General features: G+C 42.1%; 1 protein-coding gene across 4 annotated transcripts in view; it reads right to left on the reverse strand.

Moving 5' to 3' along the window:
* LOC308075891 (uncharacterized protein) overlaps window positions 1–19,337 on the reverse strand; it is a 67,300-nt gene that overhangs the window by 21,358 nt on the left and 26,605 nt on the right. For 2 of the 4 annotated variants that reach the window (XM_080415875.1, XM_080415874.1), the window contains exons 9-20: window positions 19,214–19,317; window positions 17,592–17,843; window positions 15,221–15,396; window positions 14,237–14,297; window positions 13,980–14,037; window positions 12,590–12,644; window positions 11,044–11,415; window positions 10,013–10,108; window positions 8,855–9,087; window positions 7,091–7,337; window positions 4,199–4,276; window positions 1,577–2,486 (exon numbers count right to left, since the gene is read on the reverse strand). In XM_080415875.1, the coding sequence (XP_080272001.1) occupies window positions 1,577–2,486; window positions 4,199–4,276; window positions 7,091–7,337; window positions 8,855–9,087; window positions 10,013–10,108; window positions 11,044–11,415; window positions 12,590–12,644; window positions 13,980–14,037; window positions 14,237–14,297; window positions 15,221–15,396; window positions 17,592–17,843; window positions 19,214–19,317 (2,642 nt within the window). The remainder of the gene's footprint in view (window positions 1–1,576; window positions 2,487–4,198; window positions 4,277–7,090; window positions 7,338–8,854; window positions 9,088–10,012; window positions 10,109–11,043; window positions 11,416–12,589; window positions 12,645–13,979; window positions 14,038–14,236; window positions 14,298–15,220; window positions 15,397–17,591; window positions 17,844–19,213; window positions 19,318–19,337) is intronic. The other 2 variants (XM_080415877.1, XM_080415876.1) reach the window with 2 other exon arrangements.

Genomic DNA, 19,337 nt, shown 5'->3' on the forward strand with positions numbered 1-19,337 from the left:
TTACATACAAATACAATGGACATAAAGAAATACTTTTAATACTTGTCATTAAGCTACTAATATAGACTGAAGTAATTAAAGCGGGTCATGTTTGGAATCGTAACAGCTGGAATGAATAGAGTAACAGAAGTCCTGACGTCACTGGTTCATCCTCTGGGTCGTAAAGTCATTTCTCTATGGAGAATAACATGGGTCATCATAGAATCGTCTCATATAAGAATTGTGGTCCAAAAATAAACTAACTGTCTCGGCGATATTGTCAGGGAGGAGGCTCTGTATCGTTTATGATAGTCAGTCACTCATATTTGATACAGTCTGTTTCTGGCAAAAATCGGCGGAGGTAACATCAGCGTTTTCTCACAGTCAGTTGATGCTTCGTATCCATAAGAGTCAAAGCGCCGGGGTCATTTGTTTATTTTTGGAACACAGTTCTTATTTGACGCGATATTAAACACGTCTATGGGAATTCAGGACGGGGGGGAAAAAAACGTGACCCAGGTAGGATGTGTAAATGACGTCAGACTTCGGTGCTCTATAATATATCAGTATTCCGATATTAACCTTCGGGCCGCATTAACCCATTGATACCTGGAACGCATCTGTGTCACTTTTAGATTTCTTTAGGCTATTCAAAAATAGCAGATATACAAGCTCATAGCGCGGCACCGAGTGCCGCGCTACGAGCTTGTAGATCTGCTATTTTTGAAAAATCTCGAAAATATTATTTTTTTGATTTTTTTCAACAAAAAAAAATTAGGATTTAGAAGACATTTCTAGAATCTTCTCAGGTCTTAACTCTTTCACTGCCACACTTATTTCAGACTGTGTCGTCCCAGTGCCACGAAAAAGGTGCATTTTTCATCCGTTTGTTTTTTAAACATTGAAGTGAATGGAGCAGCAATTTTTTGGATAGCGTTATCTCCTAGTTCCTTTGAGATAACCAAAAAAAAAAAAAAAACCAAAAAATTCAAAAAATTCAAAAAAAATAATAATAATAATAATTTTTTCAATTTTTTTTTTAACACATCCACCGCCAGAGGTTAATCTCATAATGTACTCACCAGTGCCAAGGTGTTTTTGTTGTTTTTTTCATGTCGCCATAGATCTTGTTAAAATCCTTAAGATTGAGCCGTACACCACGTGTCAAACGGAGCCGCCATGTTTGAGTTCTGACCGTTTATGTTAACATGGGAAATGCGAGGATGAAAAACTACATAGGTTTAAAGGGGTTTTTGTGTACGACTTAGAATGGAGGCCGACGGGAAACAAAAAACGGGATCGCACTTCCGGTCGACTTCGGGTGGCGTTACACTGAAAATGGTCCCCCTAGAAAATTGAAAAAAAAAAAAAAAAAATCGAAAAAAAGGAAAAAACACCCGGACCGTAGGACTACGGTTTCGGCGGTGGATGTGTTAAAATATTTCCGTCTTTCCGTCGTTGGCCATGATAGCCATAGAGCCATCGGACGGGCAGTTAAAGAGTTAATGGGTTAAGTGAAGGTGGGGGAATGACGGAGACAGACAGCGGTCTGGCTATAAACGCCATCAGAAAGACGTGATGACATCATCACACTCACCTTGGAGGAGGAGCTCTTAGAGGAGGAGGCCACGGCCGAGGAGGACGAGGAGGAGGAGGAAGGCTCCTTCCTCTTGGTGGGGGGGCGGGGCCCGCCGTCTGGCCCCGCCCCCGTCGTCGTCGTGGCGGCGGCGCTCTTCTTCTTCACCTTGTCACCTTTGACCTTGGCGCCGTCCGCCTTGGCCTTGACCTTGACCTTTTGACCCTTGTCCTTCTTGCTCTTGTCCGCCGAGGGCTTATTGGCCGAGCGGGCGGAGGAGGAGGAGGGCTTGGGGGCGGAGCCCGTCTTGGCGGGCGGAGCCTTGGAGGAGGAGGAGGAGGAGTTGGAGTTAAGGGGCGGGGTGTTGCCCGGGTGGTCTTCCATCGGCTCGTCCCGGACGGGCGTGGCGTCCCCCCGACTGGCGTCCGCCGATTGGCCGCCGCCGCCGTGGGAGGCGGCCTCCCCCGACTCCTCCCCCCCTCCCTTCTTCTCCTTCTTCTTCACCTTCTTGGTCTTCGCCGTCTTGGAGGCGGAGCTCTTGGAGGAGGAGGAGTTGTTGGGGGGAGGAGGGTTGGGGGGCGGGGACCGGCGGAGGGGAGCACCGCCCCCTCCTCGCTCCTCCGCTCCCCGTCCGCCCCGCCCCCTGCTCCGCCCCCCCTGTGGTGGGGGGGAGGGGTAGTCTCCGCCCCCTCCTCCACCCGGCCGGTCTCTGCTCTCTCGCTCTCTGCTGCCCCTCATCCTGCTGCCGCCGCTGCTGCTGTGCAGGGGAGGTGCATTCTGGGAGTCGTAGTCCTTGTAGTACTTGTTGTACCAGTCCCTGTACTCTCTCTCCCACTGCCGGTAGCTGTCTCTCTCCCAGTTGTCGTGACCCCCCCCGCCACCCGGGCTCCCGTCCTGACCCTGACCTTGACCTTTGACATTGTATGGCTCTCTGGGGGGGTAAGGTTAAAACAACAGGTTTTTGGTTAAACAGATAAGCTCTATATTGCTCTATAAACTCTTTACATTGTCCTCAGTTGGGCAGCCAGTTTCAACCAATCGGGAGAGAGATCCCATTCATCAGCTCCAATTTCACTTGTTTAACCCATTAAGACCTGGAGCCGATTCTACATGTCTCCTAAATCTCAACAGTTTTCTGAAAAACGTATGTTTCTATATCAGTGGTGCTCAATATTTTTCATGTCAAGGACCCACAAAATTATATGTATTTGGCCGCGGACCCCCATCAAAATATTTTGTTCCTGGGACCCCCAGAAAGAAAGATTTGAGTTAAAAATGTTCGCTTTAAAAAAATATATATTTCAAAGATTTGCACACATTTTCACGATTTTTCAAAAATAGCAGATCTACAAGCTCATAGCGCGGCACTCGGTGCCGCGCTATGAGCTTGTAGATCTGCTATTTTTGAATAGCTTAAAGTGTAGAATAATGCTTTTTAGCTCAAATCAAAAAATGACACAGTTCCAGGTCTTAATGGGTTAACACATTCAGTAGCTTCTGCCAGCATTTTACAGCATTCTGACTAATCTTTCACAGTAGTCACAGCATATGTATCTCCAGTATGATGGATGCCCTGATGGTTGCTAATCACTGAGGGTTTCACTGTGCTTCCGTGAAAAAATAAACAAATAAATTGACCTCAAGTTCGCTTGTTAACTCATTCACTGCCTGAATTATTTATGGCCGCGTTTGCCCACTGCCAGAGATTTTTCATTGAAAAAAAAAAGAAAAAAGTACGAGATACAGAATTTTTAAAGTTTTAAGTTAACAAGGAAGTGGATGGGAGTCTAGATCTTCGAAAAATCATATCTCCTTGGTCTTTGGGTCAAATAAAAAAAAAATTGGGCGGAAAATTTTAAATAACGTTTTTTACGTTCTTGGCAGTATAGAGCATCGCAGTTCCCGCCCACTTCCTGGTTTTTCCTGGTGCCGGAAGGAAAAACTCAATGCATTTTTCCCATTGACATTTCCAAAAATATTTATGTCAATTAATTTAAGCCTCGAATCAAGCCATCCAGGGTCCTGGTGAATCATGACCATAAAACGTTATTTTTCTGTGATTTTTTTTATTTTATATTTAATTATATGATATACTATATTTAATAAATACCCTCTGTTTTGCCGTTTTCAAACATTTTTTTTCACAGAATCAAACGTTTTATGGTCATGATTCACCAGGACCCTGGATGGCTTAATTCTAGGCTTAAATTAATTGATATAAATATTTTTGGAAATGTCAATGGGAAAAATGCATTGAGTTTTTTGAAGTGGCACCCGGAAGGGGCGGGAACTGCGATGCTCTATTGGTAATTGGGAATAATTACGTTTTTGGCAGGGAATGAGTTAAACGCCGTTGAAAATAGCACGTTTTCGCCCAAAAATACAAAGTAAAACACAGGAGCCGAGATACAGAATATTTCCCAAATACTTTAACCAGGAAGTGAATGGAGCAGTAGATCTTTGGATCGCGTTATCTCCTGGTTCTGTGTGAATTTTTTTTATCAATTAATTAATGACGAGATCTCCGTCAATGGCAGTGAATGCGTTAATCTGTATCCTGTATGAGTTCTCTCTCCTGATTGGACGAAATGTCCTGACCTGTTTGAACTAAAGAGCTGACAGAATAAGACAAAGATCACTTACTTATAGGGATGGGTATCGTTAGGGTTTTTATGAATACGGTTCCGGTTCTGCTTATCGGTTCCGGTTCCTAATGGTTTCCTATTTCCGTTCCAAAATGGTAAAAACAATAAGAGGTCAAACGTTTATTTAACAAGAGTTACTTTATTCTTTTAAGCCTTAAGTCAGTTTAACCATTTAAGACCCGGGAACGCATCTGTGTGTCATTTTTACATGTCTTTGGGCTATTCAAAAATAGCAGATCTACAAGCTCATAGCGCGGCAGATCTGCTATTTTAGAAAATTTGTGAAAATTCGTGGCAAAATCTTGGATTATATATATTTTTTAAGCGAATATTTGTCAAATATTTAGTTCCAGGAAACCCCCAGAAGCAAAGATTAGATTTACAAATGTCCGCCAAAAAAAAAAAGAAAAAGAAATATATATTTGCACAACTTTTCATGATTTTTCAGAAATCGCAGATCTACAAGCTCAGCTTGTAGATCTGCTATTTCTGAATAGCCCGACGAAATCTAAAAATGACGTTCGCGGTCTTAAAGGGTTAAGGCAGAGTAACATCGTCTCCTTTATTCTAACAGTTGATCCGTTTGTGGATAATACAGTGAGATGCATGTTTTATTTTCTTTATCCTTAAAATAAAAAGCCTAATACTGAATAGTCGTCGTTACTACTGACAATAACACATATAAAAGCCTGTCTGAGCAGCATCGGGGCTAAAATGTACCGTACTGTAAACTGAATTCACTGCAAAACAGCAAATAGTCTTCCCTTAAATAGATAAATAATTCAAGGAATACAACAAAGTGCATTCAGTGCATAACAGCTGCTTACATCCAGATAAACCACGTCTGTGGTCAAAGGACTATGATGGTCCTTTGACCACAAACATGGTGACCACTCGGTGACACTCCTCCGTTTTGTCAGCTTCTTTTTCAACGTAAACCCGGGTCTCTCTGTGCTGGCCTCTACCAGAGTCAGGGGCTCTACCATAGAGTCACGGGCTGCCGGTGAGGAGCTAATGTTGCTACTAGTAGCCCTTGCTGGTGTTGCTGTTGTTGTTGACTGGAGAACCCCAGCGTGTGTCTGAGACATGAGACCGCAGCAACACATCAAACACCGCTCAGATGAATGTCCATGCCGTCTTAAACGTTTCATCGTATTAAGTAGAGATGCACGATATAATCGGTAACGTATCGGAATCGGCCGATATCGGCCCATATCGGCCATATCTGTACCGAACCGATCTCAAAATAAACCCGATTAAATTCACCGATATTGTATAATAAAATGACCGAGAGGCGAGAGCAGTCTGTCTGCCTGTCTCTGTCTCTTTAAGAGAGCACAGCTGTAGCTCCTCCCCCCTCCACACGCTCTACATGCAATGTCTCTCAGACAGTGCATTGCTGCACTACGCAGCGGAGCAGGCTAGGCTGCACAGAGAGTGGAACTAACAGCAAACTAACAGCAAACAAACTCTTCACGTCCATAGTTCATACCCAGAACAGTCAGAGGGTTTCTTGTACATCTTAAATTAGATTAGAGTAGGGATACTGCGGAGGATATATTTTGCCTCGTTATTTAACATCGACGTAACAAACACTCGTTAGTCGTTACTCGACTCGAGTGCAACCAGCGGCTGCTTTTGAACAAGCAAGCTGCTTGTGTATTTAACCACAGAGAATGAGCACAAATTAACTCTCAGCTGGTAATGTTTCTGTCTTTGACATCCTGTTGTCCTACAATCTGTAGTGTAGTGTACGAAGCAAGCTGTCCCTGTCCTAAACTCACTGTCTCTTTCTTTCTCTCACACACACACACACACACACACACACACACAGTGGTAGTTCCAGGGAGTTGTGATTGGGAGAGCTAAGGGGGGCTTTATTGTTTAGAGCAGAGGGCCAGAGGCTAATTAATTTAGGCAACAGACAATATGAATAACACTAATAACAAACTAGATTCAATGATCTTAGTTCCATAGGCCACATAACATATGGTTTTGTGTTATACAAAGATTCAAATAATTCTGTGATGGCTTATAGCATACAAAAATGATGTCATAGTTAAGTTTGTTACTTATATATAATTATAATTAATGTATTTATTCCATAAATATTTTTCATCACAGTAGGGTTAGTGGAGAGGAGGGTTTACCATCAACTTTCACCAGTAAAACAAATTAAAATAAAAAAATTCAGCAATGAGCTCAATATAAATATGATATATAATATATCGGTATCGGATCGGTATCGGCAGATATGACCCAGCAAATAATCGGTATCGGTATCGGTATCGGTATCCAAAAAACAATATCGTGCATCTCTAGTATTAAGACGTGCTACCCGTCTTAGCACTTATTAACTTTTCCATTTCATCGGGTTCTCTTTTATAGTGAAGCCACACTTTAGAACGTTTGCCACGGTCCATATTTCACAGCGTGCCTGTTGCTCGCTCACATCTAAACACGTTGCGCGCGTGTGTGTGTGTGTGTGTGTGTGCGTGCGTGCGTGCGTGTGTGCAGCGTGAATGCATGATGTAGTCACGTAAGTTAGACAGGTCCTGGCAGATAGTCAACTACGTCTTTGAAGATTGAAGCCTTTGTTTGAACGGTTATTAGCGCGTCTAGGAACTGATATGCAGAACCGAAAATAAATGATTTGTATAGGTAAGTGATAACCTATTTAAGTCCTAACAGTTTTCTGAAAAACTGCTAAAACATGTGCATATATACATGTACAGCTAGAAAATGACACAGATGCCGGATTGAATGGTGGCACTAACAGTCATAATAGTTCATGCACTATGGCCATAACAGGCTGTATATTAACACATGATGATGAATGATGAATGGAAACGATTCAGACAATGATGATGGTAAAGTTGGACAGGCGTACCTGGGAGGGGGTTTGCGGCCCCCACCTCCACCTCCACCTCCACCAGGACTGCGGCTCCTGAAGCCCCCCGGGGAGCGCTCCCGCGAGCGGGATCCTGAGCGGTACGAGGGTCCCCGATCTCCTCCACGATCTCCTCCACGATCTCCTCCTCGATCTCCTCCACGATCTCCTCCTCGATCTCCTCCTCGATCTCCTCCTCGATCTCCACCCCCATCGTCCCAACCTCCACCCCCTCCTCCTCCTCCTCCTAAGAGAATAGAATCATTTATGGAGAACATTTAAAGGTAAGGTGATTTTACTTTGTTAAAATGAGTGTTAAATAGCTCTATATTGTTGTGATGGTAATCATAACTATAGAGTGTTACTTTGTTCAGTAACAGTGTTAAATAGCTCTATATTGTGATATTAATCATTACTATAGAGTGTTTGTTCAGTAACAGTGTTAAATAGCTCTATATTGTGATAGTAATCATTACTATAGAGTGTTTTTTTTTATTTGATTTGATTTGATTTATTTGAAAAGCCAAAACCACATGGTCACCGCAGTTCGAGGATAACACAAGAAAGTCCTGAGACTTATTTCCGTTGAGGTCCTCTTACAATTAACAATCAATACGTTAAAAATACATTACAATACAAAACACATGTAACTACCGAAACACTACATAGACACAAGTGACATACACAGTACAGACCCAGTACACAACAATACAAAACTCAAGTAACATTCACATTACATACATACAAACAATACAAGAACACACGTAACATACACAGTACACAAACAAGTGCTACCTTATCTGTCCTAGTCTAAAGACCCTCTATAGGGGAACCTTTTCTAATAGACATGATTTAGTTTTGTATTTAAAAGTCCTCAGATTGGTTGTCAGTTTGACACTGTTTTCGAGGTCATTCCACTGTGTGGCTCCTATGTAAGTAAATGATTCCCTACCTATTTTACTTTTAAAAGCCGGATGGCTCACATCTGCTACACTGGCTCTGGTGAAAAAATGGTGTACTTCGCTTCTCTGAGTAATTTACTAGTTAAGTAGTTTGTTCAGTAACAGTGTTAAATAGCTCTATATTGTGATAGTAATCATTACTACAGAGTGTGTGTTCAGTAACAGTGTTAAATAGCTCTATATTGTGATAGTAATCATTACTATAGAGTGTTTGTTCAGTAACAGTGTTAAATAGCTCTATATTGTGATAGTAATCATTGCTATAGAGTGTTTGTTCAGTAACAGTGTTAAATAGCTCTATATTGTGATGGTAATCATAACTACAGAGTGTTTGTTCAGTAACAGTGTTAAATAGCTCTATATTGTGATGGTAATCATTGCTATAGAGTGTTTGTTCAGTAACAGTGTTAAATAGCTCTATATTGTGATGGTAATCATTGCTATAGAGTGTGTGTTCAGTAACAGTGTTAAATAGCTCTATATTGTGATAGTAATCATTGCTATAGAGTGTTTGTTCAGTAACAGTGTTAAATAGCTCTATATTGTGATAGTAATCATTGCTATAGAGTGTTTGTTCAGTAACAGTGTTAAATAGCTCTATATTGTGATGGTAATCATTGCTATAGAGTGTGTGTTCAGTAACAGTGTTAAATAGCTCTATATTGTGATAGTAATCATTGCTATAGAGTGTTTGTTCAGTAACAGTGTTAAATAGCTCTATATTGTGATGGTAATCATAACTACAGAGTGTTTGTTCAGTAACAGTGTTAAAAACAAAGTCTCAAAGCGATATAATTCTCACCTCCTCGGTAGACGGGGGGGGAGCGCGATGGCGAGCGGCGGTACCCGTAGGAGCGGGAGCGGGAGCGCGTGCGGGAGCGCCCGTACCGCCGGAAGGGGGAGCGCCCGTACGAGCGGCCGCGCGAGCGCGACCTGGAGCGTGAGCGGCTGGGCGAGTAGGAGTAAGACCGGGAGCGGGATCTGGACCTGGAGTACGGAGAGCGGCTGAACGGAGAGCGACTGTAAGACCTGGACCTGGAGGGATCACACACACACACACACACACACAATGGAATGGATTAGGTTCTATGTAGTGTGTGTGTGTGTGTGTGTGTGTGTGTGTGTGTGTGTGTGTGTGTGTGTGTGTGTGTGTGTGTGTGTGTGTGTGTGTGTCTACCTGTGTATTTTCAAGGGGAGAGAACTAACCTTATGTCACTACAATTGGTAGTGAATACAAACTGGTTGTTTTAATGTCTTTATGAGGATTTAAAAAGTCATGGACGACTTTGATTAGCCCATTGAGACCTGAAGCCGATTCTACATGTCTCCTAAATCTCAACAGTTTTCTGAAAAACGTATGTTTCTATATCAGTGGTGCTCAATCTTTTTCATGTCAAGGACCCCCAAAATTATATGTATTTGGCCGCGGACCCCATCAAAATATCTTGTTCCAGGGACCCCCAGGAAGCAAAGATTTGAGTTAAAAATGTTCGCTTTAAAAATATATATATTCAAAGATTTGCACACATTTTCACGATTTTTCAAAAATAGCAGATCTACAAGCTCGTAGCGCGGCACTCGGTGCCGCGCTATGAGCTTGTAGATCTGCTATTTTTGAATAGCCCAAAGTGTAAAATAATGTTTAGCTCAAATCTATAAATGACACAGTTCCAGGTCTTAATGGGTTAGATGGAGGTGTGTTGGAAATAACTAAACTTTAGAAGGAAGCTTCTGGTCAACACAGTGTGCTAATCATTATACTCATTAGTGCATCGTTTTCATGTTTAAACAGCACTGGCCTTCAGGTGAATGACACACAGGTTATTAGAGGCATTTCTGCAGTAAAAATGTGTGTCAAGTAGTACATGTGAAATGTTACTGCAAAGCCGCAAAAACAAAGTGCAAATTGAACCGTGGATGGTGATGGTGTGTAGTGTGTGTGTGTGTGTGTTGCATTTACCTGGAGTAGGATCTTCTTCTCCTCTTAGGAGCGTTCCTGTACTTCATCAGCTCTTTATGGAAGTCTTTAGTGAACTCATCCAGTTTGGAGGTAACCCTGGTGACACACACACACACACACACACACACACACACACACACACACACACACACACACACACACTTAACTGCTGCTTAATAAACTAATCAATTCAGCAGGAGAATACTATTAACTTTATTTACGCTAGAGGGCGCTGTTCCGCAGCCTGTGAATCATGATGATGATGAAGACCACAGACAAAGATCACGTGATCACCACAAAATGGAGCTGGTTTGGTTTAGTATTATAGGATTTATAATAATAATATATATAATATATGATAATAATAATAATATATATAATATATGATAATAATAATAATATATGATAATAATAATAATATATATAATATATGATAATAATAATTATATATATAATATATGATAATAATAATAATATATATAATATATGATAATAATAATAATATATATACAGGGTTCCCACACATTTTTACCAATGAATTTCCAAAACTTTTCCAAGACTTTTCCAGAATATTTAACCAAATTTCCAGGCCTGTATAACATTATTATATATAACATTCAGCGCAATAATGAGTCTCTTACTCTTATGTGCAATGCCCAAAGACAGGCAGTGTAGCAAAAATAAAGAACTAAACTAAAAACCAAAAAATTGACTAACTACGCATCACGCTGCAGCACGTTGTGAACTTGTAGATCCGTTATTTTTGTCACGTCCGGTATACATTAGGCTGCAATCACGCAGCCCGTTCGGAAAGAAAATACATATTTTGTGTAATGTTATAGATGTTTTGGAAAGAAATTGCCAAAAACAATGCATAGCCAAATATTTTTCCAGGACCCTTGATAAATTCCAGGACCCTAGACAAATTCCAAATCTTTTCCAGGACTGGAAAAAGATTTTTCTAATTTCAAAATATTTCCAGGAATTTCATGACCGTGGGGACCCTGTATATAATATATGAAGCCACTCACTCGTCTGGGTGCATGTGTCTCTGCCTGTAGTACTCGTCCTTGGACAGCAGGGGGGGCTGAGAGAGAGGCGGGGGCAGCGGGAGCAGGGGGGGCTGGGGCCCGGGGGGGCCATGGTTCATCCCCCAGGGGGGGGGGTTGATCCCGGGGGGGCCGGGGGGGTAGAGGGGTCCCTGGTGGGGGGCGTAGCTCACCACGGGGGGCGGAGCCACCATGCCCGGTGGCCCCGCCGGCGAGTAGGGGGGCATGTAGGACTGAGGGGGCGGGGCGTACATGGAGGGGGCGGGGTACACGGGGGGAGGGGCGTGGCCGAGGGGAGGGGGGCCGGCGTTGGGCATGCGGGGGGGCGGGTGGTCCGTCCTGGGTCTGAAGGGTCTGGAGAGAGAGAGAGAGAGAGAGAGACAGAGAGACAGAGAGAGAGACAGAGAGAGAGAGAGAGAGACAGAGAGAGAGACAGAGAGACAGAGAGAGAGACAGAGAGAGAGACAGAGAGACAGAGAGAGAGACAGAGAGAGAGAGAGAGAGACAGAGAGAGAGACAGAGAGAGAGACAGAGACAGACATGGAGAGAGAGAGACAGAACCAAGATAGAGAGACAGAGAGAGATACAGAATGTAAGTCAACAGAAGTGTGTGATATATCAATATTTGGTGGAATAATCCTACTACTTTAACCCATTAAGACCTGAGAAGATTCTAGAAATGTCTTCTAAATCCTAAAAAAAAATTGAAAAAAAAAACCAATTTTTTTTTTCTCGATTTTTCAAAAATAGCAGATCTACAAGTTCATAGCGCGGCACTCGGTGCCGCGCTATGAGCTTGTATATCTGCTATTTTTGAATAGCCTAAAGAAATCTAAAGTGACACAGATGCGTTCCAGGTATCAATGGGTTAAATTGAAATGACCTCCAAAATATGTCCGGGGTTGGTCAAAACACGAACACTCCATTTGCCCCGAAACTTGCCCCAGACTGTTGATCAGAGCTCTGGCTATAATACAGGCTTCTTACCCCGCCTTCAATGTACTTACATAGTGTACGGCTATAATATAAAACTACATTTCCTACTACATCTTAACATTTTAGCCCCAGCAGATTTCCTTCTTTCTGGCCGCAGTATCTTTTTATTCGATTAGTCGAACCATGATCAGTCATAACCATAAGGACTTTATGATCAGTCATAACCATAAGGACTTTATGATCAGTCATAACCATAAGGACTTTATGATCAGTCATAACCATAAGGACTTTATGATCAGTCATAACCATAAGGACTTTATGATCAGTTATAACCATAAGGACTTTATGATCAGTCATAACCATAAGGACTTTCCACTGCAGAATATGGACTGTGATGTGATCGGGCCTAGATGTGAGGGCCCTCACATCTAGTCTAATCAATAATAATACATTGTGGCATACAGACTGGTGTTTACCTCTCCCAATAATAATAATAATCTAGTCAGTAATAATAATAATCATAATATAATCAATATTAACAATAATATAATCAATAACAACAATGTAATCAATAATGCATGCTGGTGTTTACCTCTCCCAGTGTCTGGGTCCTCGGGGTCCGTGGTGTTGGGGGCGTGGCTGATGACCTGGACAAGCGAGGAGACAAGACAGAAGGATGTTGACCTAAAATCATGATCCATGCTATCATGATCCATAATCCATTTTAAAACCATGTACATCTAATGCTTTACAACCTATAATCAATTTACAATGTAGGCATTTATCAGACGCTCTTAATCTAGAGCGACTTACAGTAATCAAGGACAACACAAGGTAATACATCAAATGCATAGAAATAGTAATCTAGGATCATCTGTAAACCAAGAACCTATCATCAGTCTAAACAGTAGAATACAAAAATCAATAATCTGTACATTGAAACTATACACACTATAGGATGCCAGGTCAACAAATGACCTGGCATCTGTCTACATAACATGCTATCTACACTACATTTGAACCTTTGCATAAGCCTGTAAGGTCATTGAGGCTATAGGTCAAGTGCTACGGGTTAACACATTGATGGCCAAGATCGCATTGATGCGTTCTTTCATTTGTTTTGGAAAATGTCACAAGGAGCGAGCTAACACAGCTTTGGAATGATCGATCGTCTCTCAGAGAAGTAGAATGTGGATGTGATGTCGTTCCAAAAAAACAGGAAGCCATCCGCTTCCTGTTTGGGATTTTCAGAAAAACAGCTGTAACTCAGTTTCTTTTTTTTGCATTGAAAAGGCCGAATCCCCAAAATGGCGGATCGCGGTTGGAACGTTGTCGTTCCTATGGATACACAGATCCCTCCGCTAACCCACGGGGACTTTTTTTTGTTTGTGTTTTTGGGACACAATGTCGGTTCCACGGCGTTTCAAATATCATCGGATTGAGGTAATTACACTGGCAAGGCGATGTTTAATATCTTGGCAATCAATCAATGTGTTAAGGTGGAGTCTGAAGAGGTACGTTTTCAGATTATGGCCTCAGATTGGGACTGAGTCTGCAGTTCTAACTGCAGACTCAGTTCTAACTGCAGACTCAGTTCTAACTGCAGACTCAGTTCTAACTGCAGACTCAGTTCTAACTGCGATGGGGAGTTCATTCCAGGTACCATTTCCAAACTTAGGACCACAAGTTCCGTAAGACTGACTGGTGAAGTCAAAGAACAGACCGTGAAGTGGCCGTCTCAGGGACACAACGCCCCAAGAAGACCGGTTCTTCACTCTGGCTTCACTGAGGAAACCATAGGCTTTCTTCCAGAGATTTACAGGCAGGATTTGCATAAACGGTACCACAGACAGTTAGACCTGGTTGTAATGGTGCCTAATTAATCATAACATTTGGTATTATTGAAGGGAAGAAACAATCGAGGACTTCAGTCTGATCTAATCAATCAATATGGTCAGTACATGAAGGATCAATCATGTTACCTGAAGGGTGGGGGGGTCTGAGAGGGGGCGGGAGGTCCATCACAGGCACATGGTAGCCCTGAAGAACCAATCAGAGAAGAGCACGGTTTATGTGATTACAGTGGCATTCAGTAAAACTTCAGGGTCAGGTCATAAGATTATGACTTTATTATAACAGGTTATGGTCATAAGATTATGACTTTATAATAACAGGTTATGGTCATAAGATTATGACTTTATAATAACAGGTCAGGTCAGGTTTAAGGAGTGAGTCTGACCTTGGGTCTACGGTCTGCTGATCCAGAGTCTGACATCACATTGGGGTCTGTATCCGTCTCCCTGTGACACACACACACACACACACCATTAACACTATCAGTAGACTGTCACAATTAAAACAATTAATAGCCTAACGGCAATTATTTGATTAATCAATTAATTGCAAAAAAAAATCATATAGGAACCGTTAACGAATCAGATCGGTTTAATGACAGGGAATCATTAAACCAGTGGTTTGTGCCAGACGCGCTGTGTGCTTGTACATCTGCTATTTTTTAACATTTTTGAAAACTTCTTACAGTGTTTGTAAAATGTTGAATAATTTTTTTTTTTTAAATACAATTCTACAATTCTTTTCTGGGGGTCCCTGGCACAAAACATTTTCAGATGGGGGTCCGCAGTCAAACATATCATTTTGGGGGTCCTTGACACAGTGCAACCAGAAACCATCTGTATAACCACTTTAACCATTATTTTATACTTTGCCTTTTCAAAAATAGCAGATCTACAAGCTCAACCGCGGCACTCAGTCCCTGGAACAACATAATTTGAGGATGGGGTCCCGCGGCCAAACACACATCATTTTGGGGGTCGTTGACATGAAAAAGTTTGAGAACCACTGATATCATAGCATCAGAAGTTTTTTTTTAACTGTTGGGATTTAGAAGACATTTGTAGAATATATATTCAAAGATTTGCACACATTTTGACAATTATACAAAAATGTTGCAGATCTACAAGCTCATAGCTCGGCACTCTGTGCCGCGCTATGAGCTTGTAGATCTGCTATTTTTGAATAGCCAAAGTAAAAGATAATGGTTCAAATCTAAAATGGCAGATGCTTTCCTGGTCTTAATGCATTAAGTAAGAGGAATCATCCCCCTAATAAAGGTTGACGTTATGGTCTGTCAGATCTAATAAAGGTTGACGTTATGGTCTGTCAGATCTAATAAAGGTTGATGTTATGGTCTGTCAGATCTCACCCTGGTGGAGGAGGTTCATTATGAACCAGGTGCAGAGGAGACATGTGGCGCTCAGCCTCACGAGGAGGAGGAGGTCCAGACACCTCCTGTCCTCCATGAGGAGGAGGCGCAGCAGCAGGGGGAGGAGCGACAGGAGCAGCAGGAGCAGAGGGAGGGGCTACTGGAGGTGACATCACCTGCAGGGATGAACATGATGAAGCTTTATTTAGTGTTTTTGACTGAAAACATTTGAAACTAGAAAATGTGCTCCTCAGAGCACAGGTCTCCGCCAGGCGAGTACTGTTCCTGATTAATCCTGTCTTACCTATTTATATTACATAGTGTGATGATGTCACGTGAAGCTTGACCAATGTTAGCTTGGCTGAGACGGACACACACACGGACGGACAGAGGGTAAAACATACTCTCCTCCATGCCTTCGGCCTGGCGGAGACAATAAAGCACTAGAACAGCATTTGGTGCTCACACCTCTTTTAAGAAAAGTAACAAAATTCAACCACGTTGGCGTTTTTATTATTGTATTTTATTGATGCCAATAAAATGTTTCCATTCTATTCAATGGCTTTGTAATGGTACGGAAACCTTTTTTGGTTAAAGGTACGGTAAGTGATTATTTTTTTTGAACAATGACATACTTATTTATGATATTTGCCTTTTAAATAATATGGTAGGATATATGTAGGATTGTAGGATGTACTGTATGTTTTCTCTCTCGTGTCTGTACTTTCTGTCTTCTTTTAAAATGCAGACCCTGGGAGCTGAGCTCCAAAATGTCCTATGAACTTGTGCAAATGGCAAAAAGTCTATTCTATTCTTATAAAAAGTGTTAAATAGCTCTATATTCTGATAGTACTATAGAGTGTGTGTTCAGTAAAAGGAGTCTCTATGTCTCTCCAGCTCTTCATAAAACAGAAAATGTATTTTCTGTGCCTTCTCCTGATTGGCTTAAAATGTGTCACCTAACTGAAAATGTTTACTAAAGAGCTGGAGAGACCCCTTTGACCGAACAAACGCTCTGTAGCAATGATTACTATCACAATATAGAACTTTAACCTTTTTAACCCATTTTGGGCGTGAACCCCTATTTGTAACTACGTATACCTTTCAAGACGGGAACCGTTTGGGGTTCTTGTTGCTATGTACAGTATATAGCAACATACTTTTGTTCTAATTTTTGAATAAATATTTGAAGTTTTTCAGAAAACTTAGGTCAGGATTTAGAAGGCGTTTTTAGAATGGGCCTGAGGTCTAAATGGGTTAATAAAAAATATCACTTACCCTACCTTCAAAATACATATTTTTTTTACTTAAAGGACAACTTAGTTTTTTTACAACCAAGGTTTATGTTTTAGCTTGTAATTAAAGTAAATAAAAGATGAGTGTTACACATTTTTCATTTACTGCTTTCTATAGTTTTAGCAATTTTTTAGATCTTTTTTTACAGTGGGCGGGGCATTCGGGCAGGTGGCTAAATATGTCTTATTATTATGTACAGTAGCTCTTCTAGCCCCCAATAACTCACATCTGGCCATCAAAGCCCACGGGACCTTTTTTATTGTGTAAAAAAGACATTTAGCCACCGGACAGAATGACCCCCCACCCACTGTGAAAAAGATCACGAAAAATGCTAAAACTGTAGAAAGCAGTAAATGAAAATATTTTAACACTATCTTTTATTTACTTTAACACATTCCATGCCAGACGTTAATCTCATAATGTACTCACCAGTGCCAACGTGTTATTGTTGTTTTTTTCACGTCGCCATAGACCTTGTTAAAATCCTTAAGATTGAGCTGTGCACTGTTCTGTATACATCGGCGACATCTCACTGAATCTACCAGTGCAAACCACGTGTCAAACGGAGCTCCATGGTTGTAGTTAGAGCGGTTTAGGTTAAACAGTGATATGCGAGGAGAAAAAACTACAAGGAGAAAAATCAGTTTCAGTTTCGTCATTAGAACGAGGGCCGACGCGATCGGCAAAACCGGATCCCAAATAATTCTGTTTCCGGTCTTCAAACCGGAACCGGAAATGGATCCAAAAATTCCGAAAGTGCACCTGGGGTGAAATCAACGCGAACCGGCGGTTCGCGTAGATCTACGCGATTGGCACGCTGCGGCTTTAAATAGGTTCGCGCAGATCTACGCGATTGGCATTCAATGTGTTAATTACAAGCTAAAACATAAACCTTGGTTGTAAAAAAAACTAAGTTGTCATTTAAGGCTTGTAGCAACTCATAATGTAATAACAGCTCATAATGAAAGGCGAACAGAAAATACATCTTCAGATCGGGACACCGGTTTAATCCAATCAGGAGAGAGAACAGCACAAAGGTAATTAATCAGCTTGTGTTTCAGTCATTTCTACTCACTTCCTGTTTGATGTGTCTCTCCTGTATGAGTTCTGTTTGAGCAGCAGCAACAGGGGGGGCGGGGCCAGGGACCACCGCAGCGGGCAGAGGGGGCGGGGCCTGTGATGACGACGACATGTTGGCCATCAGGGGGTCCTGCTGCCTGGATCTGACTGGCTGAGGCCGGGGAGGGGGCAGGGCCTGCTGCAGCTGCTGCTGTTTGTTACGCCCACTCTTGGTGTAGCCCGTCTCGTTCTTGAAGTTGTTGACCGCCTGGACACACACACACACACACACGCACACACACACACAGAGAAACACACACAGCGTTATGACCATGGCAAGTTTGGCAACCGCAAAATACTCCTTTCCGATCAGTTAGAACTGCATTCACTCCCAATTCGTAACTCGAAGACTCGCCTCTTCAGACTCCACCTCACCCCCCCTAGCACAGGGGTCTTCAACAGGGGGTCCGGGACCCCTAGGGGGTCCTCAGAGTTACTACAGGGGGTCCGCCAACTCTTTGTGTGATAGGATTTAGTTTTTTTTTTACCTTAACCACTTGAACCCTGTAGCGTCCCTTTTCTGAGGAGAACTTTAGCCAAAAATAGCCGATCTACAAGCTCACAACGCCTCGCGCTGCGAGGCGTTGTGAGCTTGTAGATCGGCTATGTTTGGCAGAGATATATATAGGTGTAGAGGGAAAAAAAAGGGCAGACCAAGTGATATATAGGTGTAGAGGGGAAAAAAGGGAAGACCAAGTAAACAAAGAAAGTTGAATCTGAAACACCATTTTATACAATATAGAGTAGGGGGTCCCTGCTTCATCTCTCTCTCAGCTAGGGGGTCCCTGGCCTGAAAACGTTGAAGACCCCTGCCCTAGCACTCACCTCTTCAGACTCCTCTTGAGTGTGAATGTGTGTGTCAGGGTCCCCACACATTTTTAGCAATGAATTTCCAAAACTTTTCCAGAATATTTAGCCCAATTTCCAGGCCTATAAAACAATCATTCAGCGCAATAATGTGTCTCTTACTCCTATGTACAATGCCCAAAGATAGGCAGTGTAGCAAAAATAAAGCATAGAATATAAAATAGTACAATTTCATTTAAAATTTCGTGCAAAATTAGGGCATAGTGACCCTGCGAGCGAAAATAGGAGGGGTGGACGACGTCGTTGCACGGTTCGTTGTCGCTCGCGGTTGGTCAGGACGGTCTCATTCAAAAACATGTATTTTAATGAGATTTCATCGCCCGCTCGCTTTGCATCACGTCGCATCACGTCGCATCGCTGGCAGTGCGGATGGGGTGTAACAAAGCCCGTTTGGCGAAAAACTACTTGCGTTACATATTTTGTGTAATGTTATACATGTTTATGAAAATGTTTTGTATTAAAAAAAATCAATAGCCAAAAACAATGCATAGCCAAATATTTTTCCAGGACCCTTGATAAATTCCAGGACCTTTGATCAATTCCAAACCTTTTCCAGTACTGGATTTAAAAAAAAATTATTTCAAAATATTTCCAGGAATTTCATGACCGTGGGGACCCTGGTGTGTGTGTGTGCGTGTGTGCGCATGTGTGTGAGTGTGAGTGTGAGTGTGAGTGTGTGTGTGTGTGCGCGTGTGCGTGTGTGTGTGTTACCTGTCGTAGGAACTTGTTGGCGATGAGGTTGTCAGGGGAGACGTCAGATTGTTTGCATGAGAAACATGTGTGTTCCTCTGAGTCCAACAGACTGGTCCTGATACCTGTGATACACATTAGAACA

This window comes from Gymnoscopelus braueri (assembly GCF_963280865.1).
Source record: "Gymnoscopelus braueri genome assembly, chromosome: 2".
Classification (NCBI taxonomy): domain Eukaryota; kingdom Metazoa; phylum Chordata; class Actinopteri; order Myctophiformes; family Myctophidae; genus Gymnoscopelus; species Gymnoscopelus braueri.